The sequence below is a fragment of the Misgurnus anguillicaudatus genome, chromosome 10, assembly GCF_027580225.2.
Source record: "Misgurnus anguillicaudatus chromosome 10, ASM2758022v2, whole genome shotgun sequence".
Classification (NCBI taxonomy): Eukaryota; Metazoa; Chordata; class Actinopteri; order Cypriniformes; family Cobitidae; genus Misgurnus; species Misgurnus anguillicaudatus.
The window spans coordinates 11,011,753-11,039,098 of NC_073346.2; the positions used below are offsets into that span (position 1 = coordinate 11,011,753).

General features: G+C 35.9%; 1 protein-coding gene across 4 annotated transcripts in view; it reads right to left on the reverse strand.

Annotated features, from left to right (window-relative positions):
* The window catches only part of LOC129447686 (F-actin-uncapping protein LRRC16A), a 140,909-nt gene that overhangs the window by 67,370 nt on the left and 46,193 nt on the right, over positions 1-27,346 (reverse strand). For all 4 annotated transcript variants that reach the window (XM_073871859.1, XM_073871857.1, XM_073871858.1 and 1 more), the window contains exons 4-13: positions 18,559-18,618; positions 15,034-15,155; positions 14,663-14,760; positions 14,157-14,227; positions 13,687-13,760; positions 12,979-13,054; positions 7,776-7,864; positions 7,556-7,650; positions 6,420-6,506; positions 1,388-1,491 (exon numbers count right to left, since the gene is read on the reverse strand). In XM_073871859.1, coding sequence (XP_073727960.1) covers positions 1,388-1,491; positions 6,420-6,506; positions 7,556-7,650; positions 7,776-7,864; positions 12,979-13,054; positions 13,687-13,760; positions 14,157-14,227; positions 14,663-14,760; positions 15,034-15,155; positions 18,559-18,618 — 876 coding nt within the window. The remainder of the gene's footprint in view (positions 1-1,387; positions 1,492-6,419; positions 6,507-7,555; positions 7,651-7,775; positions 7,865-12,978; positions 13,055-13,686; positions 13,761-14,156; positions 14,228-14,662; positions 14,761-15,033; positions 15,156-18,558; positions 18,619-27,346) is intronic.

Sequence of the window (27,346 nt, forward strand, 5' to 3'; positions counted from 1 at the left end):
TTTGACATACACACGCGTGTCTTTTATCGTAAACCCACGCACAAAAACACACACAAAAACACACACAAAAACACACACACACACACGTGTCTTTTATCGTAAACCCTTTCGATGCGCGTGTAGCAGCGCATGCACACACACACACACACACACACACACACACAAACCCTTTCGACACACGTGTAACGAATGCACAAACACACACGTCTTTTATCACATTCGATGCGTGTGCATCATGAATTCGCGTGAATCGCGTTCCTCTAAAGAGAACTCATAGTGACACATAGTACTAAAGTGCTTTACTCACATAAGCTGCGTGTCTTTTATCATAAACCCTTTCAATGTGTGTGCAGCATGAATTCGCGTCCCTCGGAGGAGAAAACACCGGCCACTACAGTGACACATAGTACTAAAGTGCTTTACTCACATAAGCTGCGCCATTCTGTCCGGATCCGCTTTTTAATCGCAGTCTCTCTTCAAATCCAGCGTTCTTCTGAACATCCAAATATGTAGCAACTGTTATGATTCCCTTGTTTAATAGGAATGATGTCTCTCGACGAAAAACAATGGCCCGATTACGGTACAGTTGACGTTTAGCCATCCTTGCTGTAACTTGTTATGAAAACTAACTCAACTACACGTAATATGTGGGCGCGGGCTCAAGTTGAAGAGCTCATGAATATTAATGACCTCGATCAGTTCCACGTCACACTGATAAGCTTTTCTAACTGACCTGATTTCTCCGCTTATTTCTTTTCAGTGGCTAGAGCTGACAGAGGAGGCGGAAGTTAATTTTCACATTCACGACACAACACAAACACACATGGACCTAACACATATCAAAAAATCCAAGTAAAAACGGTTTTATGTGGAAGGGCCTCTTTAAATTATTTCTCACTCATTTACTGTTCGTGGCTGTTTTTGCCCTATTAACTTATTCTCTATTGGTTTGTGTAGTGCTGCACTTTGTGTGACCTCTGCTTTCCATCTTCATTTTGGAGTAAAAAAATACTTTTATAGATCGGATGGGGGGCCACACGTACCTTCGCCTTGGGCCCCCAATTTGCTAAATCCGCCACTGGTTACAGCAATACATTACTCACATTTATAACGTGTTTAGAAACAATTCTCTGAAATGACTTCTCACAGACTTTAAATAAATTATTGTCCTACACTTGGGTCTAGAACAATGACCCTATACTATATAAAAAAAAAAAGGTTTAGTGCATTGAAAAACAAGAGAAAGTCAACATTAGTTTTTGATAGTTTCCTGAAAAGGTGCATTCTGTCCATTCAGCTGTCAGAACAACAGTCAGGTGTTCATGTTGCTTTAGGCTCAGGTGTGTCTGCACAGAAATGTGAAGTTTATTGTGAATGATAGACTCACCGGCAGGTCGTCCCCCCGCAGCACGTTTCCTGAGAGGTCGAGGTGGGTAAGGGTGTTGGGAATGGACTGGTTGGCACTCAGTGACTGAGCAAGGCTGTTCACCCCTACAAAACAACAAGAACACAGCAGTCATGTTACAGACGCGTAAGTTACTGATCTAAGATGTGGCAAATGCAATAAGGTCAGCCTGTGTCAACGCCTTTTCATCGCTATTTTTTTTCTGCGTGTCTTTAGTAAATCCCGACGTTCGTTTTTTGATGGTTTGCGCTGGTGCAAGCTGTTAGTAAATCTATAAAGTTGAGTTTACATTAAACAAAATAATCAAGACTTAGAAAATTAACTACTATAAAGACAGAGCAGAGATGAAATGTTAAGACATCTAGCATTGGCATTTCCAATGATAACGTGCCATTGACGACTTAAAGACGTCCTGCTGTTGCTGACATTTCTGAAGAGCCGCTGCTTATAGGACTTTAATTGGGTTATGAAAGATACAGCAAACTAATAACATAGTGTTATGAAGTCTCAAATATCTTCACATACAGTATATCCCAGCAGCAATAACAAGTGAGCCTGGGCAGCAAAGCTTTCCTCCTGCTCCGACACGCTGATCATTTTGTGTCAATTAGCGCCTGTAAATGGCAGAAGTCTTGTTAAATGCCGGCTTTATTAACCATGAAGCTCAGTGGTGAGGTGCAAATGCAGCCAGCTGAGTCAACACTGAACCAAGAGCTAATGATATTATACTGGAGAGACTGCTTATCAAAAATGTTTGTTCATTTCTGGTAATTGATCTAAATACTTATGTGCAAAACACACTGAGCTGCCCACCGACAGTAGGCTATATTTGTGAGCTTTTTAGCTATCACAGGTTCATTACACATTACATCAACACACATGCACATCTTAAAGGAATAGTCTACTCATTTTTAATATTAAAATATGTTATTACCTTAACTAAGAATTGTTGATACATCCCTCTATCATCTGTGTGCGTGCACGTAAGCGCTGGAGCGCGCTGCGACGCTTCGATAGCATTTAGCTTAGCCCCATTCATTCAATGGTACCATTTAGAGATAAAGTTAGAAGTGACCAAACACATCACACATGTTTTTCCTATTTAAGACGAGTAGTTATACGAGCAAGTTTGGTGGTACAAAATAAAACGTAGCGCTTTTCTAAGCGGATTTAAAAGAGGAACTATATTTTATGGCGTAATAGCACTTTTGGGAGTACTTCGACTCGGCGCAGTAACATCCACCCTCTCCAATTATGAGAGTGAGAAGGGGAGCGGACTTTTCAGGCGAGTCAAAGTACTCCCAAAAGTGCTATTACGCCATAATATAGTTCCTCTTGTAAATCCGCTTAGAAAAGCGCTACGTTTTATTTTGTACCACCAAACTTGCTCGTCTAACTACTCGTCTTAAATAGGAAAAACGTTGATGTGTTTGGTCACTTCTAACTTTATCTCTAAATGGTACCATTGAATGAATGGGGCTAAGCTAAATGCTATCGAAGCGTCGCAGCGCGCTCCAGCGCTTACGTGCACGCACACAGATGATAGAGGGATGTATCAACAATTCTTAGTTAAGGTAATAACATATTTTAATTTTGAAAATGAGTAGACTATTCCTTTAAGCACATAAACCATATTCACATTGTCAGTCTGAATCAGACTTTTTTGCATATCCGATTGGAATCCAATCTAAAAATGACATAAAATCCAGATCAAACTTCATTCACAAAATTTCTGGAAATCTGTTTTAGTTCTGAACACACTGATCGGGTTTGGGATGTCAAACACAGTTGGTTAAATTTCCACTTTTCTCCACTATCCTTTTATCTAATGTTGTGAAATGGTAAAGGGTTTCCAAATGCTTTCATTATAACTCTAAATCAATCATAAAAAAGCTAAATCTGCTAAATTAAGTGCGGTAGGCCTACTAAATGCTGCTACATCTCACAGTCCCCATTTAATGTCATCACTTTCTGTGTTACTTTACAAGAACAGATCATTAATCAGTTTATTATCTACTGTGACCATTAAAATCCCTGCTAACAATCTTTATATAAAATCTATATATAATCCACCTCGTGCCTGGCAGTCATTTATCTGCTGGCAGGTTTAAGGTTTGCAGATCCTGTAAATCCGTCAGCACTGATCTTACCATGAAGGAAAGATCAATAAGCAAATACATTTTCAGCTACAAGTAATACAATGCTTAAAAAATGTATTACAGCATTTTTTTGTTAAAGATTATCCAGGATCATGAAGTGCTCTAATGTGTCTAATATTAGTACAATGTGCAATATTAGGCCTTTCTGTGATGGGGTCCTGACTATCTGACATTATCTCTTACATGGTAAATGAGCTGCATTTGTACAGAATAAGTGATTCACTTGAACAACTGTGATTACACAGAGCTCAATGTGTTTCTCATTAACACCTTATGTGTCTGGACTGTTAATATACAACACTTGATAACACTGTGTTAATGTGATGGACTGAAATAAATGGTGCTTTTATTACAGCATGCTGTTGATTGAGTCATTTCAAGCTCTTGGTCTGTAAAAAAACGTTTGCACTAATGCACTTACATATTTAAAGTCTATGAGGCAAGTCAATCTATGGTGGTAAAAAAAATGATTATGCTGAAAACAGTATTGTGTTATTGTAGTGCATTGTTGTGTAACAGTGCTGCTATAAAGTTCTTTAAGAAGTGTGATTACTGTTCTCGGCAGATAAACTTCTAATTATTGATTATCAACATGGGTTGGGCTTGTCTAGGTGAACAGTATCTGTATTGTGCGAAATATTTACTAGCTTTGGTGATAAGACTGGATAAAATATTTTACCAACAAGGTTAGAAAGCAATTCTAGTTTTGTGTTACACAGGACTGTAAGGTTGTCATAACCACCACATCACCATGATGGTAAAGTGCGACCCGCTGTGGTGCAATTCGGACTGCGATGGTGTGCACGTAACAAACTATGAAAAATATAAAGTACAATCTATCCAGTGAGATGTCTTTAAATTCGTGTAAACGCAAATGACCAGCAGACTCCAGTTGTCAGTGATGACCCATTGGCTTGGTGGCAGAACAATGAGGCAAGAAGAATCAGAACACCATCAGAAAGCCTTCTTAGTGCGGCTGTAAACATTATAACCCCAAAAAGATTTCTCACTTGTTGTTTCACGGATGGAAGTGCTACAATAAACATACATAGGCAGCACCGTTCCTGTGGGTGCTCCGGGGCTCAACTCAAGCACCCAACGAAATGGCAAAGCACATATGCTCATTTTGCATCTAAAACAATGCAAAAAAAAAAAAAAAAAACGTGACCGCAACGCTTTCCTCCTCTTCAAAGCATTTGGGCGCTTCAGAGTGTCTGCTGTTGCTAAGTAACCTAAGCATTGCTTGACGTTGTGACGAGCACCCACCGGCAGAAAATGAAATCAGGGCCAAACAGATACTTTGCTTGCTTTTTGGTGGAACAAGGAAAAAATATTTTCTGTTGCAATGGAGAAAGTCTTAAGTCCTTTTCACATAGAGATTATGAAAAATACACGGAAAATGCGTCCGGGATCGTTTGAATTTTGGTTTATTCACACTGCCGATGATTTTCCGGAATCTGTGCCTGCATTCACACACATGCAGTTAAGATCCCGTAAAGACACATGACGTGTTTAAAGTCCTTCACTTGGTTGTTCTGCCATTCTGGTTAATGATCTCCGCTTCAGCGCTGATAGTGATGAGCTCCCTGATCTCTGCTTCAGTCCAATTTGCTGACATTTCTCATTGTGAATGTTGAACTGCGTTTAATTTTCTGTGTCAAAGAGCTGAACCATAACTTTTTGTTGCGATGACAAGTGTGTTCTTATTACGGCCCAACCCTTACAACATTTTTTTTGCTTCTCGGTCACACAGAATGCTTTCCGTGTATGTTACGGCAATGTTACTAGGTCCTCTTTAGGGGAGCGTTCTCAGAACATTCACGGGATGTGTTTGTGTTCACACAGAAGCCTCTCTAACAATTTTACGGAAATGGGGTAACACATGCTGCTGATAGAAATGTATTGGGAGTGTAAATCAGACATTTTGTCACGGTACAATTACGATATGATATCAATTCTTTCAGCCAGCAATATGATGTTTGCGGATACCTCAAAAGAAATGTGTGATACAATTTCAATTTTATTTCAATGGTAGATCAACCAATTTATCAATATTTAGACAGCGTCCGGCAGCAAACACAAAGGTTTCTGCGTCTGTCTTTTCGCAGGTTACCACCACTTTGTTGCATCGCAATCTGATGCACAGGCACAAAGTATTTTTAATAAACAAAAAATTGCAAAATGTATAGGCAGATGTTACATGAACATGAGGATAGTGTCAAAATAAAAGTACCTTATATTAATATTTTACATGCGGCATTGATGCATCGTATAGTTAGATGATGTTACACCCCTAACATGCAATTAGGGCTGCACGATTTGGGTAATTTTCCCCATTGCGGTTATTGATGCTAATATTGCGATGTGCGATTATACTAAATGGTATCATGAGTCAACTTGATGGGTTTTAAGGAAAATCCACACACAGTTTAGCTAAAATGTGTATTTGTAAAACTAGAAATGTTTTCGTATTGCCACGTGATGTAGCAACTGCTCAGTGTCAGTAATCCTAAATCCAAAAAACCGCCATACAACAGACATAGAGTTTTTTTAGCTACCAGATCACTGTCAACCTCCTCTGCATCCATCTTCGCTCTTGTATAAGTGACGGCACACACCACACACGTGCATGCCACACGTGCACTGCCTTTTTTGTTTGTTTTTATTTCTTTTTTTAAACAGCAAGGAAAATCATCAAACTGTTATCAGAAAGTTTGTGTTAACAAGTCCCCACATATTTTAATTTAATATAATTGCAACATTTTGCTGTCATATAATCGCACAGGCTGACATCGCGTTTGCGATGCGATTAATTGTGCAGCACTACTACATGCAATAAACCAAAATATTTGTACCTTTGGGTGACAGTGAGGTTCTGGAAAAGTTCAGATGCTTGAGGCCTTTGCGGAGTTTGGCAAACTGTGCACCTAAAGAAGCAATTCCTGCAAAACAAATCAAGTGGGTATCAATAAAAAACAGGGGGTTGAAATGCAGTTGCTCGGGTGTTGCTACAGTAAAATGCTAAGATGATAGCTGGGGTGATGCAATCTGGTTGCTATAGTATCCTTGGTGATTAAAAACCCAAGTAATAACCCACCCTAAAATCAATTCTGGATATATGACTATATGACTTAGTTTTGGTTAATACTTTAAGATGACTGTTTAAAGTGTCCCAAGCAACCTGAATTGTCCTTATATTATATGATATTACGCTTGCCATCTTTTTACTAATGCATTTTCTCTCCAGCATCTCTCTGTATAGCATATTACTGTATAATGTAAAAAAAAAGAATGCATTAAGTAAAACTGCATAAATGCATATCATTTTCTCCTTCACGGGACGGACAGCCTCCCCTCCTGTTACATCTTACATGAGGTCAAGCACATCCACACACAGAGTTAAAGACCCATCTCCATGTTTTATTCATAGTTTGTAAAAGAAAAGTTCAGATCCTTGGGATTCTGCAAATATTCAACTCTTTGTATGTTGTTAAATGCTCTAAAATGCACCGATTACTACACAGACAAGAGTTTGTTTTGGGTCACAAATATATGAAGTACGAGTAGAATGGTTTAGTGCAAAACTTTTTTTAAATATTTTATTATTTTTAAGATATTAAATACATTTTTAGTGCAAAACTTTTTTTTAAATATTTTATTATTTTTAAGATATTTAAGGCATTATGGTATGTGCGACAAACCAATTGACTTGAATTTTAGCATTGAAGCTGTTCATAAATCATATTGTGGATCAGGGCACCAGCAGTGACATCAAATCATGTCAAAAAGATTTTCATGCTTCAAAATTTCCATAAAAGCGTTAAACTGGCATGTCAAGATTTTCATAGATGAATATCTTTCACAGAAGTCGTTTGATCTTTAGTGAAAATCTGGTTTTATTATAAAATAAAAATGAGTAGAAAGATGAACGCATGTAATGCAGTACAGCTAATGAAAAGCGGAGATAATATAAATGCTCACGGTAACTCACCCCTGTCCTCAAGAGGATTGTTGGCAAGGTTTAAGGTGTGCAGTCCTGAGCTGGCGTTGTGGCCGAGAGCATTTGCCAATTTCTGTGCAAAATCCCTACGAGGCAGAAACAGAGACGACACACTCTTAAAAAAAAACTACCTGTCAAAGCTGCCAAGGTTTTACACATACTGAGCAAAATATGACCTTTAAAGGAAGATGCGTCATTTAAGTGCACTTACGTTTTGAGTCCAGCGTTGTCCAAAACCAGCTCCTCCAGTCGGCTGGATCGGGCAACCACTCTCAGAATCTGATCACACACATCTGTAGACTAAACACACATACACCAAACATGACTGGTATAATGTAATAAATATATATCATATAAATGATAAGTTTACTCTACTTGATAAACTGTTTTTGGGTAGTCAAAAATGATTTTGCCTGCTTCCTAAAAACACTGAGATCCTTTCGAGAAGTGATGCTAAATGTATATACGAAATGACATGCAATCATCACTGGTTAGTCTATTAATAAAGTAATATACCATAGGAGGACATGCATAAGATCAATGCAGCTGCTTCATTATTTCACCATTTAAGAAATAAATCACATTGTAATCCACTACAGAAACAATGTAACCTCTATTACAATATATCAACACGGATCAAAATGCAATCTTGTCTGCAGTGGTGCACATGTCTGTTGGTTGTAGACATATAAAAAGTAACCCCAAGCCACAACCTTAACATTATTTACTATATTTTATAGAGTTTAAAAAAAACTTTTTACAAACAAGGATGTCCTAATCTTCAAAAGAAGGTTTTGCTCACTTATGGTTGCAAATTTGTCCCATATGGATATGAGGGTAGACCGCAAACATATTTTTGCCCTTTCTCACTCTCTCAAGCGTCCATTGACAATTCAGTCAAACTTTAACTTTCAACAGCTCATCATCCACTTTCAGAGATAAATAGTCCATCACTGTCATTTTCCCAATATAAATGCTGATATTAATAACCAACTCAGTGCCATCTGAGACCCACTCACGCATCAGCATATTAAGAGATTTCAACCCTCTCAGAAATATGAAATTATTACTGCAGCTTAAAACCTCGACAGTTTCTATGCCATATGTACAAGGCATATTTAAATACATGCATATAAGGCTGTTTTGAATAAAATATTTTTTACAGACAGCATGAATTGGTTTGGTGAGCAAGGTTTTATTAAAAAAAAAAAAAAAGATATTTTGCAAGATATTAAAGGGCTCGCCCATTTTTAAAATCACTAAATAATTTTTACACGACACTTCATATCCTAATAAATTCAGGTCACATACTAATAAATTCAGGTCACATCCTGTGCAACCAGTTGATGGTTATGAAGAGATTTAAAGGAATAGTTCACAGAAAAAAAATAATTCCGTCATCGTTTTCTTACCCATAAGTGGTTACAAACCTTTAATATTTTTATTTATTTATTCTGCTAAACAGAAACGAAGATATTTTGAAAAATGTTAATTACCAATCAGATCGGGGCAGCATTTATTTCCATAGTATTATTTTCTCCTACTATGGAAGTCAATGGTGCCCCAAATCTGCTTGTTTGCAAACAGAATATTACTTATAGATATAATATTATAGAATAGATATACTTCAGAATATCTTTATTTGTGTTCAGCAGAACAAAGAAATGTAGGATTTTTGGATGAACTACGCCTTTAAGAGCATTAGCATAAACTAAAACACAACAACAAACTATGCTTTACTATTACTATTACTATGCTAGGTAAACATAAGGGCATCAGATATATTGAAATCACAGCAATATCGCAAATGTGCATATCGCAACACAAAACCTGTACCGCAATGGTTTGCAACAACCAAATTATTTTAATACTTTAAAAAAAGTATATGCATATGCAATGTTTTAACTCGATGCAGTTAGCAGAGAGACTGATGAGACAGAAAGAATGTGAAACATATGTTGTTATATCATTTTCAGTTTTTTAAACATTTGATAATACACTAGCAAAATTAACACATCTTATTTTTCTTCAGTAGTAAATATAGCATTTCTAAGGTAGGATTTATCATTTAAGAGAAGTGTACAATTTAATAAAAAAAATGTATACATTCATGGGCGGGGTCAAGTAATCCATATTGTAAGATCATACATTTTAAATGCATATAGGCCTATCTGCTAACTTTTACAAATCAAACTGCAGTACAGACTAATACTGATTAATACACTCTTAGAACGAATGTGTTAAAAACAACACATTTGTGTTGATTCTGGGACAACACACTAAATGCGTTGTCCCAGAATTCACCCATCTCTGTGTTATTATTGAAACAATACATTTTGTGTTACTTTTAACACAACTTGTGTTTTATTTTAATACAAAATCAACACAAAATGACACATAATGTGTTAAAATTACACAAAATGTGTTAAAAGCTTAACGCACAAAGATGTGTAAAAAATTAACACATCCTTTCTAAGAGTGTAGCAACAAGGCCTGGACTATGAATTATGTGAAATGTACTTTTGGCACAGAGTTTACTCAGTTGTGAATTCATTCCCTTTAGCACAACATTTATATTAGATCATGTTTATCTAGAATGTTATCTTCCAAACATCTAGTCGAACAAGAGCAAAAACTGAATCAATGTGAGTGTTATATTTAATAATGCACCCAAGTAAAAGCATGCAAGAGCTTTCCAAACAGTTGAAGACTGCCAAGAGACCAAACTAAACTTGGATTAGATAAAAAATTTAAACTCTCCGAGCTCTGACCCAGTTCTGACGTCTTGAATGTAGACCCGAGAGATGAGTAAATCAAACAGAGACCGTTTTAATTTCTCAAAACCCGTCTGTCAGCCAAAAACCAACAGACTGACAAGCACCCGCTTGTGGTAAATAATTCGTATTTTGTATAATTGATCAAACAGTATCAGAAGCTGACTCTGAGGACAGCACGCTAAGGCTGGTATATGAGACGGGCGGTGATGAGAGAGGTCCCGTAGGGTTGTGAGAGTTTTGCAGTGGGCGAGAGATGTGGAATGTGAGAATACGGCCCACAGAGGAACGGTCACCGGCTGTGAAGCTACTGTCAAAGCAATGAAACCACGGGTTGTCCATCAGGAGGTCAAAGAACAAGACTGCAATGCCGTACGTCACAAAACAGATCTGTGGTATCCATATTGCAATTAATAATCATATTTTCATCATATGTGACCCTGGACCACAAAGGCAGTCATAAGTCGCATCTATTTGAAGCAATAGCCAACAATACAATGTATGGGTCAAAATTATAAATTTTGTATGCCAAAAATCATTAAGGTCATGCTCAAGGAAGATATTTTGTACATTTCCTACAGTGAATATATAAAAATGTTTTAATATGTGTTGCTAAGGACTTAATTTGGACAATTTTAAAGACGATCCTCTCAATGTTTAATTTTTTTCAACCTCAGATTCCAGATTTTCAAATAGTTGTATCTTGGCCAAATATTTTAATATCCTAACAAAAATACGTCTATGGAAAGCTTATTTATTCAGCTTTCAGATGTGACCCCGGTTTTGTTGTCCAGGGTCACATGTGAATACAGTAAAAAGGAAGTTGAAAAACTGTTACTATTTTTAATTTTACACTGCTCTGGAATGCTTGATTCTGATTGGACAGTGAAAATATTCCTAGGTTTGTTATTCCCAGATAACATCCGCGAATAAACAAATAACACAGGCTCATCCTGGTACTGAGAGTCATCATGACAGGTGCAATTTAATATTTCCAAATTAAATAAATATAAATATGCATAATTACATAAATATTAGGGCTTTCAAAAGATTAATCGCATACAAAATAAAAGTTTGTTTTTGCATAATATATATGTATGCACTGTGTGTAATTATTTTGTATATATAAATACACACACATGCATATATGCATTTAAGAAACATTTAAATGTATACAAATATTTATTTAGATTTTAATATATTTTATATTATATATATATATATATATATAAATACAAAATATATACATAAATAAAAAAAATTCTTAAGTGTATACATGTATGTGTGTATTTATATATAGATGATAATTACACACAATACACACACATATAGATTATGCGCAAGCAAACTTTTATTTTGTATGCGATTAATCTTTTGACAGCTCTAATAAATATGCATATGCATAAAAATGCTTAAATACATATTTACAATATGCGTAATAACATACATTATATTTTATTTACAAATGTTTTTAACCAAATGCATGCTTGTCATGTTTGGACTTTGTGTCTTAAAGCAGCTAGAAAACTTTTTCCTCGCTGAAGGTTTGCATTTGTTATAAATGAGCTAATAAAATATTTAAAATAACTATTTAATGTATATACATTTACTCATGTGGCAAATAGCCATGTAATAAGTAGAATAAATGTATATGTATCTGACAAATAAATCCCTTAAGGGTGATACAAAGACCCCTCTGCTTTACGTCAGGGTCCTGATCACCCTGCCGAGGTGTATTCTGCATTACCGACACAACCGGATGGCCGTACATTATCCTATACTCAAAGATGAATGACATTTATCCTTTTTATCCAGCTAAATAGGTAAAGAAATTTATGAGTAAGCCAATGCTTTATCAAACAATATATAGTTTCTATCATATCAGTGTCTTCTTTTTACGTATCAAGAACCAAAATAGCCAAAGGCATGATATTCATACAACCAAGCTGTTACACCAGTAAAGCACGAAGTTTTATTTGAAGATGCTTTGCCCAGTCAGTCACCTTTATAAAAAGGCAAACATTCACCCCTACAGCCATCGAAATGAAAAACAAACATGTTCTCCTATGCACTGATTCATGTCCTTCACCTCCCAGTCTATTGAGTGCATTGTTATTCTCTGTTATTCAGCACACTCTTCCCGGCTTCACTCAATCCCGGAAGCTCTCGCTCATTCCCGCTCGTATCCCTGAATGGCTCTTATGAGGGAGCTTTTGAATCATGATGGCTCTTTTCACGCAGATTCATCAGCTGCTCGCATCAATTCATACAGTACGAACCCCAGCTGCTTATCTATACCCATGTGTAGCTCTGCACTGACACTAACACGCTCACTCCTGAATAAATCCTTTGGGATGGGGTGTCTATTTTAATCTCCCTGTAGATATTTTCCTTTTTCTGAACCAAATGTAACCCTTTCTATACAAAGCCTTGCATTTTGGCTAAAAGCCAATGATTGTTGCCATGGAGACCGTGCCTATAGACAAAAGAAGCCCAGCATTGCACTTTACTCGCTTACCAACCTTGTCAAAAATGTTTAACCTCAGCAAAAGGAAAGTATTTGAAGATATGTTGAACAGATAAGATTATTAATATATGACAAATCATGCGTCACATCGGTTGGGTAGAGTGTTAACTCACCAGTTTATAATCCTTGGTGGAAAGCTTACTGAACCACTGGTTATATTCCAGCACTGCGATTATGGCCACCAAATCCCTGCAGACACACATACACATATGTATATATATAGTCATGTTCAAAGGAACTCAATCTGAATTAAAGAGGTTAAATCCAAGATTTAAGTCATTTCACTAATGCTGGCCTAATCCTACTCCAAATTTGCATATTAATGTTGTTTAGACGCACACAATCGTGGATTAAACAATGAGGAACATATTTCCTGATAGTTGGTGTTCAATACACAAATTATATTGGTGGCATATTTGCTTTACTTTTTTTTTTTACAAGACTTTCAGCCATACTGAAAAGACCAGGTAAAACCAGCCTAAGACAGCAGTAAGTGACCATAGACTTCCATAGTAGGAAAAAAATATTTTTTAAGTATTGTGATAAATGATGAAGAAAATATTTTGATAAATGATGGTAAGCACACAGTTGACGGTACCCATTAAATTCCATCATATTTTTTTATTCCTACTATGGAAGTCTATGGTCATTTACTGCTGTGTGTTTAGCATCGTTTATCAAAATATCTTCTTTTGTGTTCATCAGAAAAAAGAAATTCATACAGGTTTAGAACAACATGAGGATGAGAAAATGATGACAGAATTTTCATTTTAAAGTTAACTTTCCCTTTAAGTGAATTTCACATTAAGGACAATTTTAACCTGTTTTCCAGGTGACTGAAGTCCTGCAGGTTTAACTCTCGTGTGTCTTGCGTCAGATAGATTGTGTCCACATCCTGGAAAAAAATGAATTGGTTACTGAATACTGAGAAAGTTACACCAAATTACTAAAATCAAATAAAGTGTAATGTATGCAGGACACAAATATGGATTTGTCTAGATGGACGTGACAATGTAATTGCTAAAAGATTTCTACAACACGGTTTATTTGGCATATATGCTAATCCAGATGATTCATAGGTAATGCTAAAAGCTTAAGGTGTGTTTATCTCAACACAAATGGTCTCTAGAGGAATTAAAGCTGGCCAGAGGGAATCCTGAGGCCAAAGCATTAGAGAACAAATCAATAGCATTTGCATAAACGTGGTTTTGTGTGTGTGTGTGTGTGTGTGTGTGTGTGTGTGTGTGTGTGTGTGTGTGTGTGTGTGTGTGTGTGTATACAGTATACTGACCCACTGAACCTCCTCTCTGTATGGAAGACCTAACCAGTCACACACACACCTGTATTGCTGCGAGAACCCACCTGGACAAATCAAGAGTCATATGAAACTCAAGCCAATCTCACACACATATGTACATATGCATTTTATTATTTGACAGGGTCTATTCCCATTTTATTAGGGTTGCAAAGCTGGGGAATCTTGAACATATTCTAAGATGGACACTTAATGGAAATTCACAGGAATTAAAAGACATTATTTGCAAATTTGGGGCAATTTATACAACCTGTATCATATAAAAACACATTAGCTTTGTGCCATAATTCCCATAATTTCCATGGAAAGTTTCCAAAATTCCCAGAACTTGCATTCTATATTTTCTTATTTAATATAATTTATTTTTATTATGTTTATTTACTTTGTTTTTAGGCACTTTTTCATGTTATCTATTTTAGAAGTACTATATATTATGAAACATATGTACACATGCATGTTGCAGGTGCATAATGGGAATTTACCACAGGGTCCTGGTTCAGTTCCACTCTGACTCTCCCAATGTGCCTGCAAAGAGCTGATCCTTTCAGGAGGCTCCATGGACAACTTCTTCATAATCTTCCTACCGGAGAGAGAACAAGAAAGAGTCTGAACAGGACACTTCACCATATCTAAAACTGAAATAATATCTTCATATATTCATCATTTACCAGTTCATTCAATGGACAGTATACTAAAGTTATTTATTTGCCATGTCTTAAACATGGTCCTCTCAGAAACCTTAGAAATTGTACTACAGCGATTCGTCTCCCATACTATACTGTAGCATGTGTTTGCATAGGGCAGTTGTGTATTATTTCAATGTTTATATTGTATATCTGTTAGAAATACTCACAGAGGCGGAAGTCCAGGCCAGATCCTTTGTAAACAGCTGCCTATGTGAGCCACCACCTCATTCACCTCATCTGTAGATGCCATCTTAAGAGACATCTGACCCCGCTCATACTCCACTGCAAACTGAAACACAATACCAACGCACACTATAAAACACTGGAAAAATATGTCTTAAAATATTATGGGCTGGTTTCATAAACAAGACTTACTTATGGTTAATTGTAATTGTCTTTATTTGACATGAATACAACTTTTGTTATAATTTGAAAATAAACATACATTAAAACATAAATTGGCCATTTTAAATAAATATTGCTATACTTAAGTAAATTTAACTTAACAGTACTGCAGTACAGCCTTCATTTAAAATGTAAAGTGCAATAGGGCTTAGGGCTGCACGATTCCAGGAAAAATGATGATCACGATTGTTTTGCTCAAACTTTTGATCACGATTAAAAATACGATCATTCTTTTAGTGAAGAACTTCTATTTACTTCAGTATTTTTATTACACTTTACAGCCATGTATATAATATTATATACATTTATATTCCTATATTATAAAATATTTTATTGTTTTGTAATATCCACAGCTCCAATTCTCTTAGATCTTTTTAAAACATTTAAAATAATTCCGCAAAATACGCATACATTTTGCAAAAGAAATCCGCAGAAATAACAAAAATAACTCCTTACACAGATTCCTTACAGCTGTACGACTATTGCGACTAAAGCAGTTCAGTTTTAACTGTCAAAATTATAAAATATCTTTTATTTATTTTAGAGCCTTTTTTGTTTGTTAAATTAAGGTTTTTGATAATGAACAAGCGGTTAGCGGCCGACAGCTAACGTCATGTTGACGACTTGTTTGATCAAATGAGCCTCTCAAATCAACAATTCACTTGCCTACAATAACGTCTATATAATATGTATATTTTTAGCATATAACAATGTTAGTTTAAATGTTTATTATCAGCACACTATTTTTAAAAAGCGGAGGGGGGCTGCTCTGTTGCTCGCAGTCGCGGCGGGGTGAAGAAAAATAATGAATCAAAACAAAACGAAATAAACATGAAACGAAATAAACATGCAGGTTGCTTACCTTACACATACGCTATGCATCAATTAAATTCAAGGCTTTACACCGCATTTTTTACATGACTACCGAAAGAAGTCTTTTATAGATTATGCACAGTATTTAAGGTTTTTATTCAGTTCTCCATATTCCCCGATGCGCTGAAGGTCCTGCTGCTGGCGGAGACGCTAAACACTGTTGCAACAGGTACGTTGTAAATGTGCGTAGTGGACTCGTGCGATAGGTTAAACGTATTTCTTTTACAATTTATCAATGTCTCAACATTTCTTTTAATTAAATTATTATATATAAAGGTGGAGAAGCCTAAAAAATCCAGAGAACTGGCCGCATCAAATGTGATGTTAAAATTGGTCCGAAACCCGACCCAATGGGCGTAAAAAGGCTGAAATGCAGGGCTCTAATATATGTTTATATCAAATTAGAATTAAACTAAAATAAAAACAAAACATTTTTGAATAAAAAAATGCCTATGATATGCCTTTTATGTGGCAATATTTTTTTTTAAACCCCTTGCTGCTCACAGTGCTTATTGGACACATATCCTCGGCTAACTTACATGATACGTGATCCGTTATTGTTGTCTGTGTCGTGGATGGTCGGGGATTTGTGTCTTCAGCTTTTGAAACTCTTGATATTTCAGGTTTGGACGGAACAGGAGCACAGTTTGCACAAGACTCATGACTTGATCAACATCACTTTCCTCAAATCCGAAATATCAAAATGTAACCCTTATTTTCTGTTGTAATACTCCAGTCTCTTCGGCGTGGATAAACATAAATAAAACACGGGTTACACCGGTAATAATTCACGTTTCATGTTTATTCGGAAGCATCGGCAGAGAAGTATTAAATAGAAATATATGCACAAGGCATATGAAAACATTTCTAAATAACTCTTAGTGTTTGAACATAAGTTCTTTTCCCTTTTTGTTTTTATAAATCATAAATCAAAATAATAAAATAAAATAAAATAAAATAATGATTTAACAAATTCAAGGTTACAAAAACAATGGAGTAGGCCTATATGACCCTTTTTGGGAATTAAACATACATATTTCTGCACTTTCTTCTTGTTGCTCTGCCATTATATTCGAATGACTGTAAATATCATGATGCTAACGTATTTCTACCTTAACACAGACTGCACTTGCAAAGAAACACTCCGTTTACTCTGACTCCGCCCATAACAAACACTTTGCTTGATTCTAGACCGTGTGTTTTGTGCTTGGTCTTTGCACATTAATCGCGACGATTGTCATTAATTAATCGTGGGGCACGCATATCGTTATCATGATAAAAATACGATTAATCGTGCAGCCCTAATAGGGCTGCATAACGATTAATCGTGACTAATCGTTTGCAGAATAAAAGTTTATGTTTACATCACATATGTGTGTGCATTGTGTATAATAATTATGTATATATAAATAAACATGCATATACATAATTATTATACACAATACACATATATGATGTAACCAAAAACTTTTATTCTGCAAACGATTAGTCGCGATTAATCGTTATGCAGCCCAGCCCTAAGTGCAACATTATTTTACACAGCACACAATATATTCATATATCGTTTGTCGCTCTAGATAACTTGCAGGATTTAACTTTGCGTCATGGGAATTCTGACTGAATATTTACTTGTGGACAGGTGCTTGCATTTGCAGACACACAAACAGATGCACAGGCTAGGGAATAATAAAAAGTACGAATTTGGACGCATGAAACCAGCAAACCCCAATCATATGCGTGTATCGGGGTCCTTGGAGGTCTTACTGACCGGTTTAAAATTATATTGATAACTGTAGCATCCCTAGTGTGTGCACTCATTTTATTAGGGTTGCAAAGCCTGAGAATTCTGGAAAAATTTCACGTTGGGAATTCACAGGAATTAAAGGGAAATATTTGTAATTTGGGGGTAATTCATACAAACTGTATCATATTTAAACATATTAGCTTCCTAAACATCAGACTCATTTTCCATGTGTGCCATAATTCCCATAAATTTTGCAATCCTACATTTAATATTTTTACCTTATTTACTTTTTAATTTGTTTAAAGGCGGAGTCCATGATGTTTGAAAGCCAATGTTGATATTTAAAATCACCTAAACAAACACGCCCCTACCCCAATAGAATCTGGACCTTCTGTTGATAGACCCGCCCCACACATACGCAACCTGGCATTTGATTTGATTTGATTGGCTATAAGTGTGTTTTGGTAGTCGGCCCGTCTCATTTTCCAAAGCGTTTTTTCAAACATTGTGGACTCCGCCTTTAATGTTTATTTACACTTTCCATGCTTTTATTTTAGGAGTACTGTGTACTATGAACTGATTTATTAATCTGTTGGCCGTAGGCCAGTACTGTATGTTTCAACACATCTGTCAGAGTCTTTCGAGAGTTTGTGAAATTGTGATTTATTACCTGTGTGGGCTTGTTACACGTGATGCCTTGAATCTCCAAATAATTGAAGGTCTGCTCCACCTAAAACAGAAAAACGCTATGAATAAATCATGACCTCACATCTTCAATTTATTCATTATTTCGTCCAAGCTCAAAATATGAGCCTAAAACGGCAGCATTACAAACTAAAAGGGGAAAATATGACTCAATTGTACCGTCAGCACACAAGCACTGACTGTTGTCCGGTAAACAAACAACAACCCCCATGTAATAGTTAATAAACTAAAGTTCAAAACCGGACAGGCAGGTTCCAAGCATGACAAACATCTTCATTAATGTTTAACTTTTACACGATGGCACCGTTAATATTAACAGACACGTCCCAATAATACAGGAACATACAACAACACCCACGCAATCCATAGTCACACACAGACACCTATGCACACAAACACACATCATACAGATTTTGGAGGGCTTGTCAGATTTTGTGTTTCCCTGTAGTACCAAACACTGTCTGAAGGGCTCTCGTGAGCCATGCTTCAAAAGATTCAGTATCAACATAAAGGTCTTTCTCTTCACGCTGGACAAACACACAATACACACACACTTGCTCGAGGGCTGGACGTTGATGTGATCAATAGTGACAGCCAACTCTGCCTACATGACTACTGAACACTAACACACACCCAAACACGAATAAACACAAAGACACGTTATATAGTTAATCGTTTTTTTGCATAGCTTACTATTTTAAACATCACAGGGCAAATGAAAAAAAAACTGAAATTATTGTTCCCTGTGATTTCTTGCAGCGCACATACTGAAGAGAGCATCAACAAGAGATAAGGTAAAAAGATGCAGGTAAATTAGCTGTAAATAACTGAACACACACAAGTAAGATCTGTAATTGTGAGAATTGGGGAAGTTATGAAGAATCACATTTTTCCTCTTTTTGTGGTTTCATACATTGATACAAGGCCAATAATCTTCCCCCTGACAAATGCTTATGAGAATCACCTATGGATATCAACTAAAGCCATTGTGATGATAAAAAAGGAAATAAAATATTATAAGAGGAACAAATGCCTTCCACTTTACACAGCATTACGCTTATTTTAACAGTTTAAGAGTATATGACGAGTTTGATTCTAAAACGCAATAAACGCCACTTTTGAAAAAAAATGAGTTACTGCCAGAATCAGTATTATATCAGGTCAGTATTAAAAAGTAAATTCTTAATTTTATGCAAAATCCAATATCCGCCGTGTTATTCTGTCATCTTTTCTCCCTTTTTTCCCAAAATGCAATAAACGCCACTCCCCATTTTCTACAGAATGCCATAAATCCACTCCACAGATTACAGGCAGCGCACCTCACGCAATGTAAACAAACAATGGCGGGCGTTGAGTACACGGAATCCTAGTTTTCCTCATCTACTTTGTACTTCGTGATCAATAAACAAACAAAACAAAATAATACTTTAAAAACATTGATAAACCTGTGATGGTTTTCTGTGACGGGAAAGAAACGTAAGCCATCAACACTCGGGAGACGGGTGCTTGTTTGCCCGGGCCGACAGCATCAAGTTTCTGTCATGCTAACACATTGACTCCAGCGGATCTTATGAAAAACGTTCCATAATTTTACTCAAAGTCAACGAAAATCGAGCAGGACCAAAACATTTTACAGCTGATCGCTGTGAAAAACGTTAAGCGACGACGTCAAGTATAACCGCAGCATTGACAGTGTTCTTAATATAACAAAGTAAGTGTTTTGATTCATGACATTAATGTTTATTTTTTTAATTAGTGTGTACAAGTAGTCAACTAAATGAATATAACATGGTAAAGATAAATGCACATTTATATAGGCGATTGATTCAATAGATTTTTAGCATTTTGAATAAAAACTTGTCATGGATTTATTGCATTTTGTGGAAAAAATAATCTGTTTTTATAATAAATCTTTGAAAATCAAGTTATGGATTAGAATTTTTTATGTTTTTATAACCTAAAGATGCTGTGTGAAAGTTTTTAACAGAAAATAGTGGTTTTCATCTTATCACTTTCTTGGTATAGAAAACACGTTTTTACCGAAATTTGTCAAAATGGATTTATTGCGTTTTGGAACCAAACTCTTCATATTTATTCAATTGAACAATTATGTTTTCTGGAAAACATTTAGAACTTTACATTAATATATTTAAAGACTAAAAATGACACTGTAGATTTGAGGAGGTGCTCTTACTGTATGACTGCGCCAGTAAGAAACCTCTAATGGCCTAATAGACAACCCAAGCACCCTAGTAATGTACTTAAAAACAACACCCTAACATTATAGCAGCAACATTAAAATTGACATTTTTGCACACAGGTCTATAATTAATTTATTTGACTTTAATCTCTTCAGGATTTATATGTGCAAAAACTGAACCCATCATGCATGAGATTACTGGAAAAGATGAGGGCAATTAACTCAGTTAATTTATTCACATTAATTAGCTTCGTGATACAGGTTATTATCACAATGATCTCATTAAAACCCCTGCTGACATACAAATTAAGCTCATACGTATATAGACACTCATTCTGAGGGTGAACTGCCAAGAGTTTGTACGTGACAACCATGTAGTGAAAAATGGTAACGCAAGTTTTTGAACATTTTAATGTACGCATGACAACGGCGGCGTTACCCACAGATTTACAACAAGGTGTCGTTATTAAAAACTTGCGCAAAAAGAAACTTTCCTGTTTATGATTGAAAATGTTGTGGTGTAAACATGAGTAAAGACTCTGTGACCCAACAGCAGTTTATTTATAGTAATTAATTCTTTGATTTAGGTATTTAGAAATATTAAATTTCTTGCCAAAGTAAAAACTTTTTTCAAACTACATTCATCCACATAATATGTCGTCATTAGGTGTTTAACAATAATCCGAAAATGATACCACACATTTTTAGTTTACTCAAGTAAACAGACTGTACTTCAAATTTATTTTATTTCTAACTAGTTTACACTAGAGGAATTTATTATATTTTAGTTTATTCAGGCTGACTGTACTCATGTTTTGTTTAAAGTCAATAAAGTGAATAAGTTAAAGTAAAACATCACCATTTTTCTATATTTTACTATGTTCTCACCTTATAAATGAGAACTATATTGTATGTCAGAAGAACACTAAGTTTGCGACACTTCGACATCAGCATGCAGTAACATCATCACTCCTGACTACTCCCCCTCTCGCTCAAACTTCCGTCAATATTACTGGATCTGAGGTCGAAGTGCTGCGAACTTATGTGCTCTTGCGCCATACAACATAGTTCTCATTTATCCACTTAAAAAAATCGCCAAATTTTATTTTGTGACGCCAAACTTACTTATGTCTTTTAAAAGGAAAAACATGAAATTGCTTGGTAGCTTCTAAATTCATTCCTGTTAGGATCCTAAGGAATGAATGGGGCTAGGCTAAACGCTAACACATCCACGACGCGCTGTACAAAGATTAAGTGTACGCATTGAAAAAAGATAGGTATGTATTAATTCATCTAAGTTGAGGTAAGAACATAGTAAAATATTGAAAACGATGGTGTTTTCTTTTAAATTATAGTTATTATCATATTTATTAAGTTAAAGGCGGAGTCCACGTTTGAAAAACACTTTGGAAAAGGAGACGGGCCGACTACCAAAACACACTTATAGCCAATCAGCAGTAAGGAGCGTGTCTACTAACCAACATCCTTGCCGGGTTGCGTATGTGTGGGGCGGGTCTATCAACAGAAGGTCCAGATTTTATTGGGGTAGAGACGTGTTTGTTTAGGTGATTTCAAATATCAACATTGACTTTCAAACATCATGGACTCCGCCTTTAAAAGTGAATCTAGTGTTCTTTAGCATTGCTTGTGCCATGCTATGAACCCTGCCCTCACAGCAAAGAAAACCGAAAACCATGGCTCCAAACCGTCATATGAACAGAACCGTGGTATTGGTGTATCATCACACCCCTAGTGCATTTGGCGGACAAAGCGTCCTACAGTGCATGCAGTGCACACATACTGATATTCTTGGCAAATCATAAATCACAAGCCACATTAAAGACATCCACAGCTGCAGTACATTGTAGAGACACACCCCAAACACAAGTTGCACACTGATGGCTGGATGTGCAGTAGTTTGTGCAGATTTATTCCACACCAGTGGACACGTCCCATTAAACAGACTACTACTGTACAGCACGTTTGGGGCTTCTATTAAAGACTGGCTTCTATATTTGAAACAGCAAGTTTTCAACAACATACCCTAAAATATTGAAAAATGGATAGCTATACATTCCCTCCTGAAAAGTCCAGCTTAAATTTGGACACTTTTTAGCTGGTCTTAGCTGGTTTTAGCTGGTCTTTTCAGAAGGGTTTGCCCACCTCAAATATATATAGTGAATATTGAATTAATTCCAAACTAAACTGTTACTAGATTCTTTGTCAGGCTGTAAGCAATGTGGTAATCAAGGCTGAGCTGTATCGTGGAGTAAATTACGTGTTGTTAGGCACGCAACAAAGTCAATGCAACCCCTCAGTCGTGACTTATTTACAAAACAGCATCATTAAATATTAACTGTTTCCTCGCCATTGAAGCATTATCTGGTCAATTCTGAGAAAACGCTACCTTGCATAAGACGAGGTTTTACGGCAATCCATATTTCCGCTATTATGCACTAGATGGCGCACTTACCCACCTTATAAAACACCACATCATTTATAGATTCAAAAGCAGCAAATACTCTTTATTTTGATCTTCGTTCTGAATCTAATTTATAACCAAAGTCCTGCAATTATCTCTGCTTTTTGTTCAAAATTTTGTATTTTTAAAGAAACCCACCCATATTTGAGAGGAGGTGATAAAAAGAGAACCAACGAAGATATGATGAAAGTTTTGTTTGTTTAAAAGCGAGGGGTCTGTTCATTTAAAATATTGCTTGTTTATATAATAAAACTACATAAATAATGTAGAAAAATTTCTGGAACTTATTATACTTTATAAAACATACATTATTATAAAAAAATGCTGGCTGTCAATTTTTGCGAAAAAATGCTGGTGGGGAAAGAGTTAAAGCAAAAAAGCAGCAACACAACTTTCAAGAAGTAAAATCAATCAAAAAAATTCCTTCCGCTGGGAAAAAATGTAGCTTACTGACTATAAACAGCAACAAAATGTTTTACATATGTTTCATAAATAAAACACAGCTATTGACCAATCAGAATCAGGGACTGGAACTAACCGTATAAAGTTCCATAAAGAACCATTTACATTCACAGAACGGAATAAGGAAACTATTAAAAAAGTAAGAAAGAACTAAGAGATTCTTTAAGGAACCAATGCCAACTCAAAACCCCAACCTTCAGCTTCAGGGTTTAACTTGAGAACACCAGCACTAAAAAGAAACTTGCTAGTCACTTTGAAGATAATAACACAACAATTAAATAATTTTCTCTGGTTTCTATGGAAAATCTCATCGCACTTGAAAAGAACCAAATTCAGACCTCATTCAGTTGACCCCAACATGAACACAGATGTCTTTGGTTTTCATTGTTAAAGGATTGATGCTGTTTCATTATATGAAATTAAACACACGTTACGTGAAGTGAAACACTCTGTGGTCATAATGCACTTCACTGTTCAAGTGTCATGTACTCAAGTAAACCGTACTCAAGACTGCTAAGAAAGAAGTTGGAAAATGTGGGAGTATCAAGGACACTTTGAGTACTTAAGTGTGTGCAGTAAAATAGCACTAAATAGCACTAAAAGTGGTTCTTGGCTCGTAATCATAGAGGAACCATTTTAAGTGCCATATAGCACAGATAAAGTACCTGTGTGGCACCTGTGTAGAACCATATCGTGCTATGTAGAACCATATGTGGTGCTTTAGTGGTGCTATATGACCCCCGTATGATTCTTTATAGGTGCTATATAGAACTAAAAATAGATACTCTATGATTACGAGCCAAGAACCACTTTTAGTGCTATTATGCACCATTTGTTTTAGAGACATTACAGAGAGAATGAGTGTGTACAGTAGTGATTTAACTCCACATTCACATTCAGACAATATTTGAAGAGTTTTGTTCCAAAACACGATAAACGCCGTTTTAAAAAATCAGTATTGTATCAGGTCAGTATTAAAAAGTAAATTCTTCATTTTAGGCAAAATTCGATATCCACCGCGTTATTTTGTTGTCTTTTCTCCCTTTTTACCAAAACGCAATAAATGCCAGACCTTCTCTGAAGAATGCAATAAATCCGCTCAACAAATCAAAGCGCACCATTCCACGCATTGTAAACAATAAGGGTGGCGCTTTAAATACACACAAAACCTTAGGTATCCTCATCTACTTTGTACTTCGTGATCAACAAACAAACAAAAACAAAATAATAATTTTGATGGCACTGATAAACCTGTGATGGATTTTTGTGGCGGGAAGAAACGTAACCCATCAAAATCGAACAATTTACGTGAAAGGCACTCAGGCGAAGGAAAAATGCCCACTGTTGCTTTTCTCCCGACAGCATGAAGCTTCTGTCATGCTAACACATTGACCCCAGGGAACTTTCCATTATTTTACTTGAAGTCAATGAAAATCAAGCAGGAATGGGGTGTAACTGTACGTGTATTTGTACCGGACCGTTTCGATACAGGGCTTTCGGCACGGTGCACATGTGCACCGAATGGCCGGATGCAATCTTTTGTGTGCATAGGTGGAACATAATATGTTGTGTGCGTTTCCACACGAACATATTAAGTGGCAGAAGTCTTCGTGTTCAGCGCAAGTCTTCTGTCAAACATATGACATAATTCGTCCAGCAGAAAGATTTTTATTTACTTAGTTGTATATTCGTTTGATTATTGATGTAAATGTTTACGTGTCGCGTCTAAAAGTGCGTGTTAAACGTGTGTCAACGCGCTGTTTTGTTCTTTCAAAAGTGCGTGAGAGGTTGCGCATCTTTCATTGCTAGGCAATCATGAGTCGCACTTTCTGTGACAGCGAGAATAAGGAATGCGTGATCAGATTTTTCATCTGCACCTCACGTCAATCATGTCATTGTCACAATGAGATCAGCTGATCCGGCCAGAGAAGAGCTGTAATCCGGGCTTACTCAGCTGTTACTCAGCTGTGGAGGGGTTTGTTAGTTTAGGTCAACATTGATGACACAAGCAAAGATTAGGAGAAACGTGCAAAAGATAAAAGATGGCTATGTATGCAACTCACTTATCTCAATATGAGTGTATAATATGTATATCAACATGTTGCTTGCTATGCATAGAGCAGTAATATTCTTTTTATACAGAGATGGTACAATTCAATACTGTGAGTTAAACAATCCAAAATAAATCAAAACAGAAATTATTTTTTTTGGTGGCAAAAATGTAGGCTAATAGTTCATAAATGTATTCAGGAATTGAATTTGTTAGTTAAGTGCAAGGTTTTAGTAGAAAAAGTTTAAGACAAGCTTAAGAAAAGAGTTACCTACTTACTGTTATAAAATAATGTCAAAAAGTATGTTATTTAGTGGAGAACTTTTTTTTACTTTATATATATTTTATTTATTATATTTTAATAAAAAGTGTTAAAAAAAGTGTAAACAAATTGTAAAAAAAAGTTATAGTAACAAACAACCTGCAGTTTAATGTTTGCATTTTTTCCCTTACTGTACCGAAAATGAACCGAACCATGGCTTCAAAACCGAGGTACGCACCGAACCGTGATTTTTGCGTACCATTACACCCCTAAGCAGGACCAAAACATTTTACAGCTGATCGCTGTCAAAAAAGTTTAGCAACGACGTTCCAAGTATAACCGCAGCAATGACAGTGTTCTTAATATGACAAAGTAAGTGTTGATTAATGCCATTAATGTTTATTTTTTATCAGTGTATACGACTACTCAACTAAATGAGATGAATGCACATTTATATATTAATTTAATAGATCTATCTCACTTTGGGGAAAAAAACTTGTCATGGATTTATTGCATTTTGCGAGAAAAACAATCACTTTTTATAATAAAATCAAATAATAGATTAGCATTTTTAATGTTATCATTATCTAATGATGCTATGTAAAGTTTGTAACAAAAAAGTGGTTTTCATTGTCACTTTCTTTTTATAGAAAACACAATTTTACCAAAATATGTCAAAATGGATTTATTCGGTTTTGGAACCAAACTCTTCATTTATTTGTTTAAAAATAACTTTCTGAAGTTAAGTTATATTATATGAAGCATTACTAATACACTCGTAGTGAGAAAACCAGACTGTAGCAGCCTCCAGGTATGCTGAATGCTTTAAAATCAATATACAAGGAGGAGATTTACATCTGCAGAACATGAACTGTATTGTTCTCATTCCTAACATGAGCGCTTTGATGAGGAATCTGAAGGTATCCTGCGGACTGAACCCATCTGGATTCAGTAAGTCAAAAATAATTTGTATTGTGTGTGTATGTGTGTGTGTGTGTGTGTGTGTGTGTGTGTGTGTGTGTGTGTGTGTGTGTGTACCTGGTAATTATCACATTGTGGGGACCAATTGTCTCCACAAAAATAGGAATACCAGTGTTTTTGTGACCTTGTGGGGACATTTTGATGTCCCCATGAGGAAACAAGCTTATAAATCAAACAGAATAATGTTTCTTGAAAATGTGAAGTAGTAAAAGGGTTTCTGTGATGGTTGGGGTTAGGGAATGGGGTAGGTTAGGGGAATAGAATATAAAGTTAGTATGGTATAAAATGCATTACATCTATGGAATGTCCCCACAAA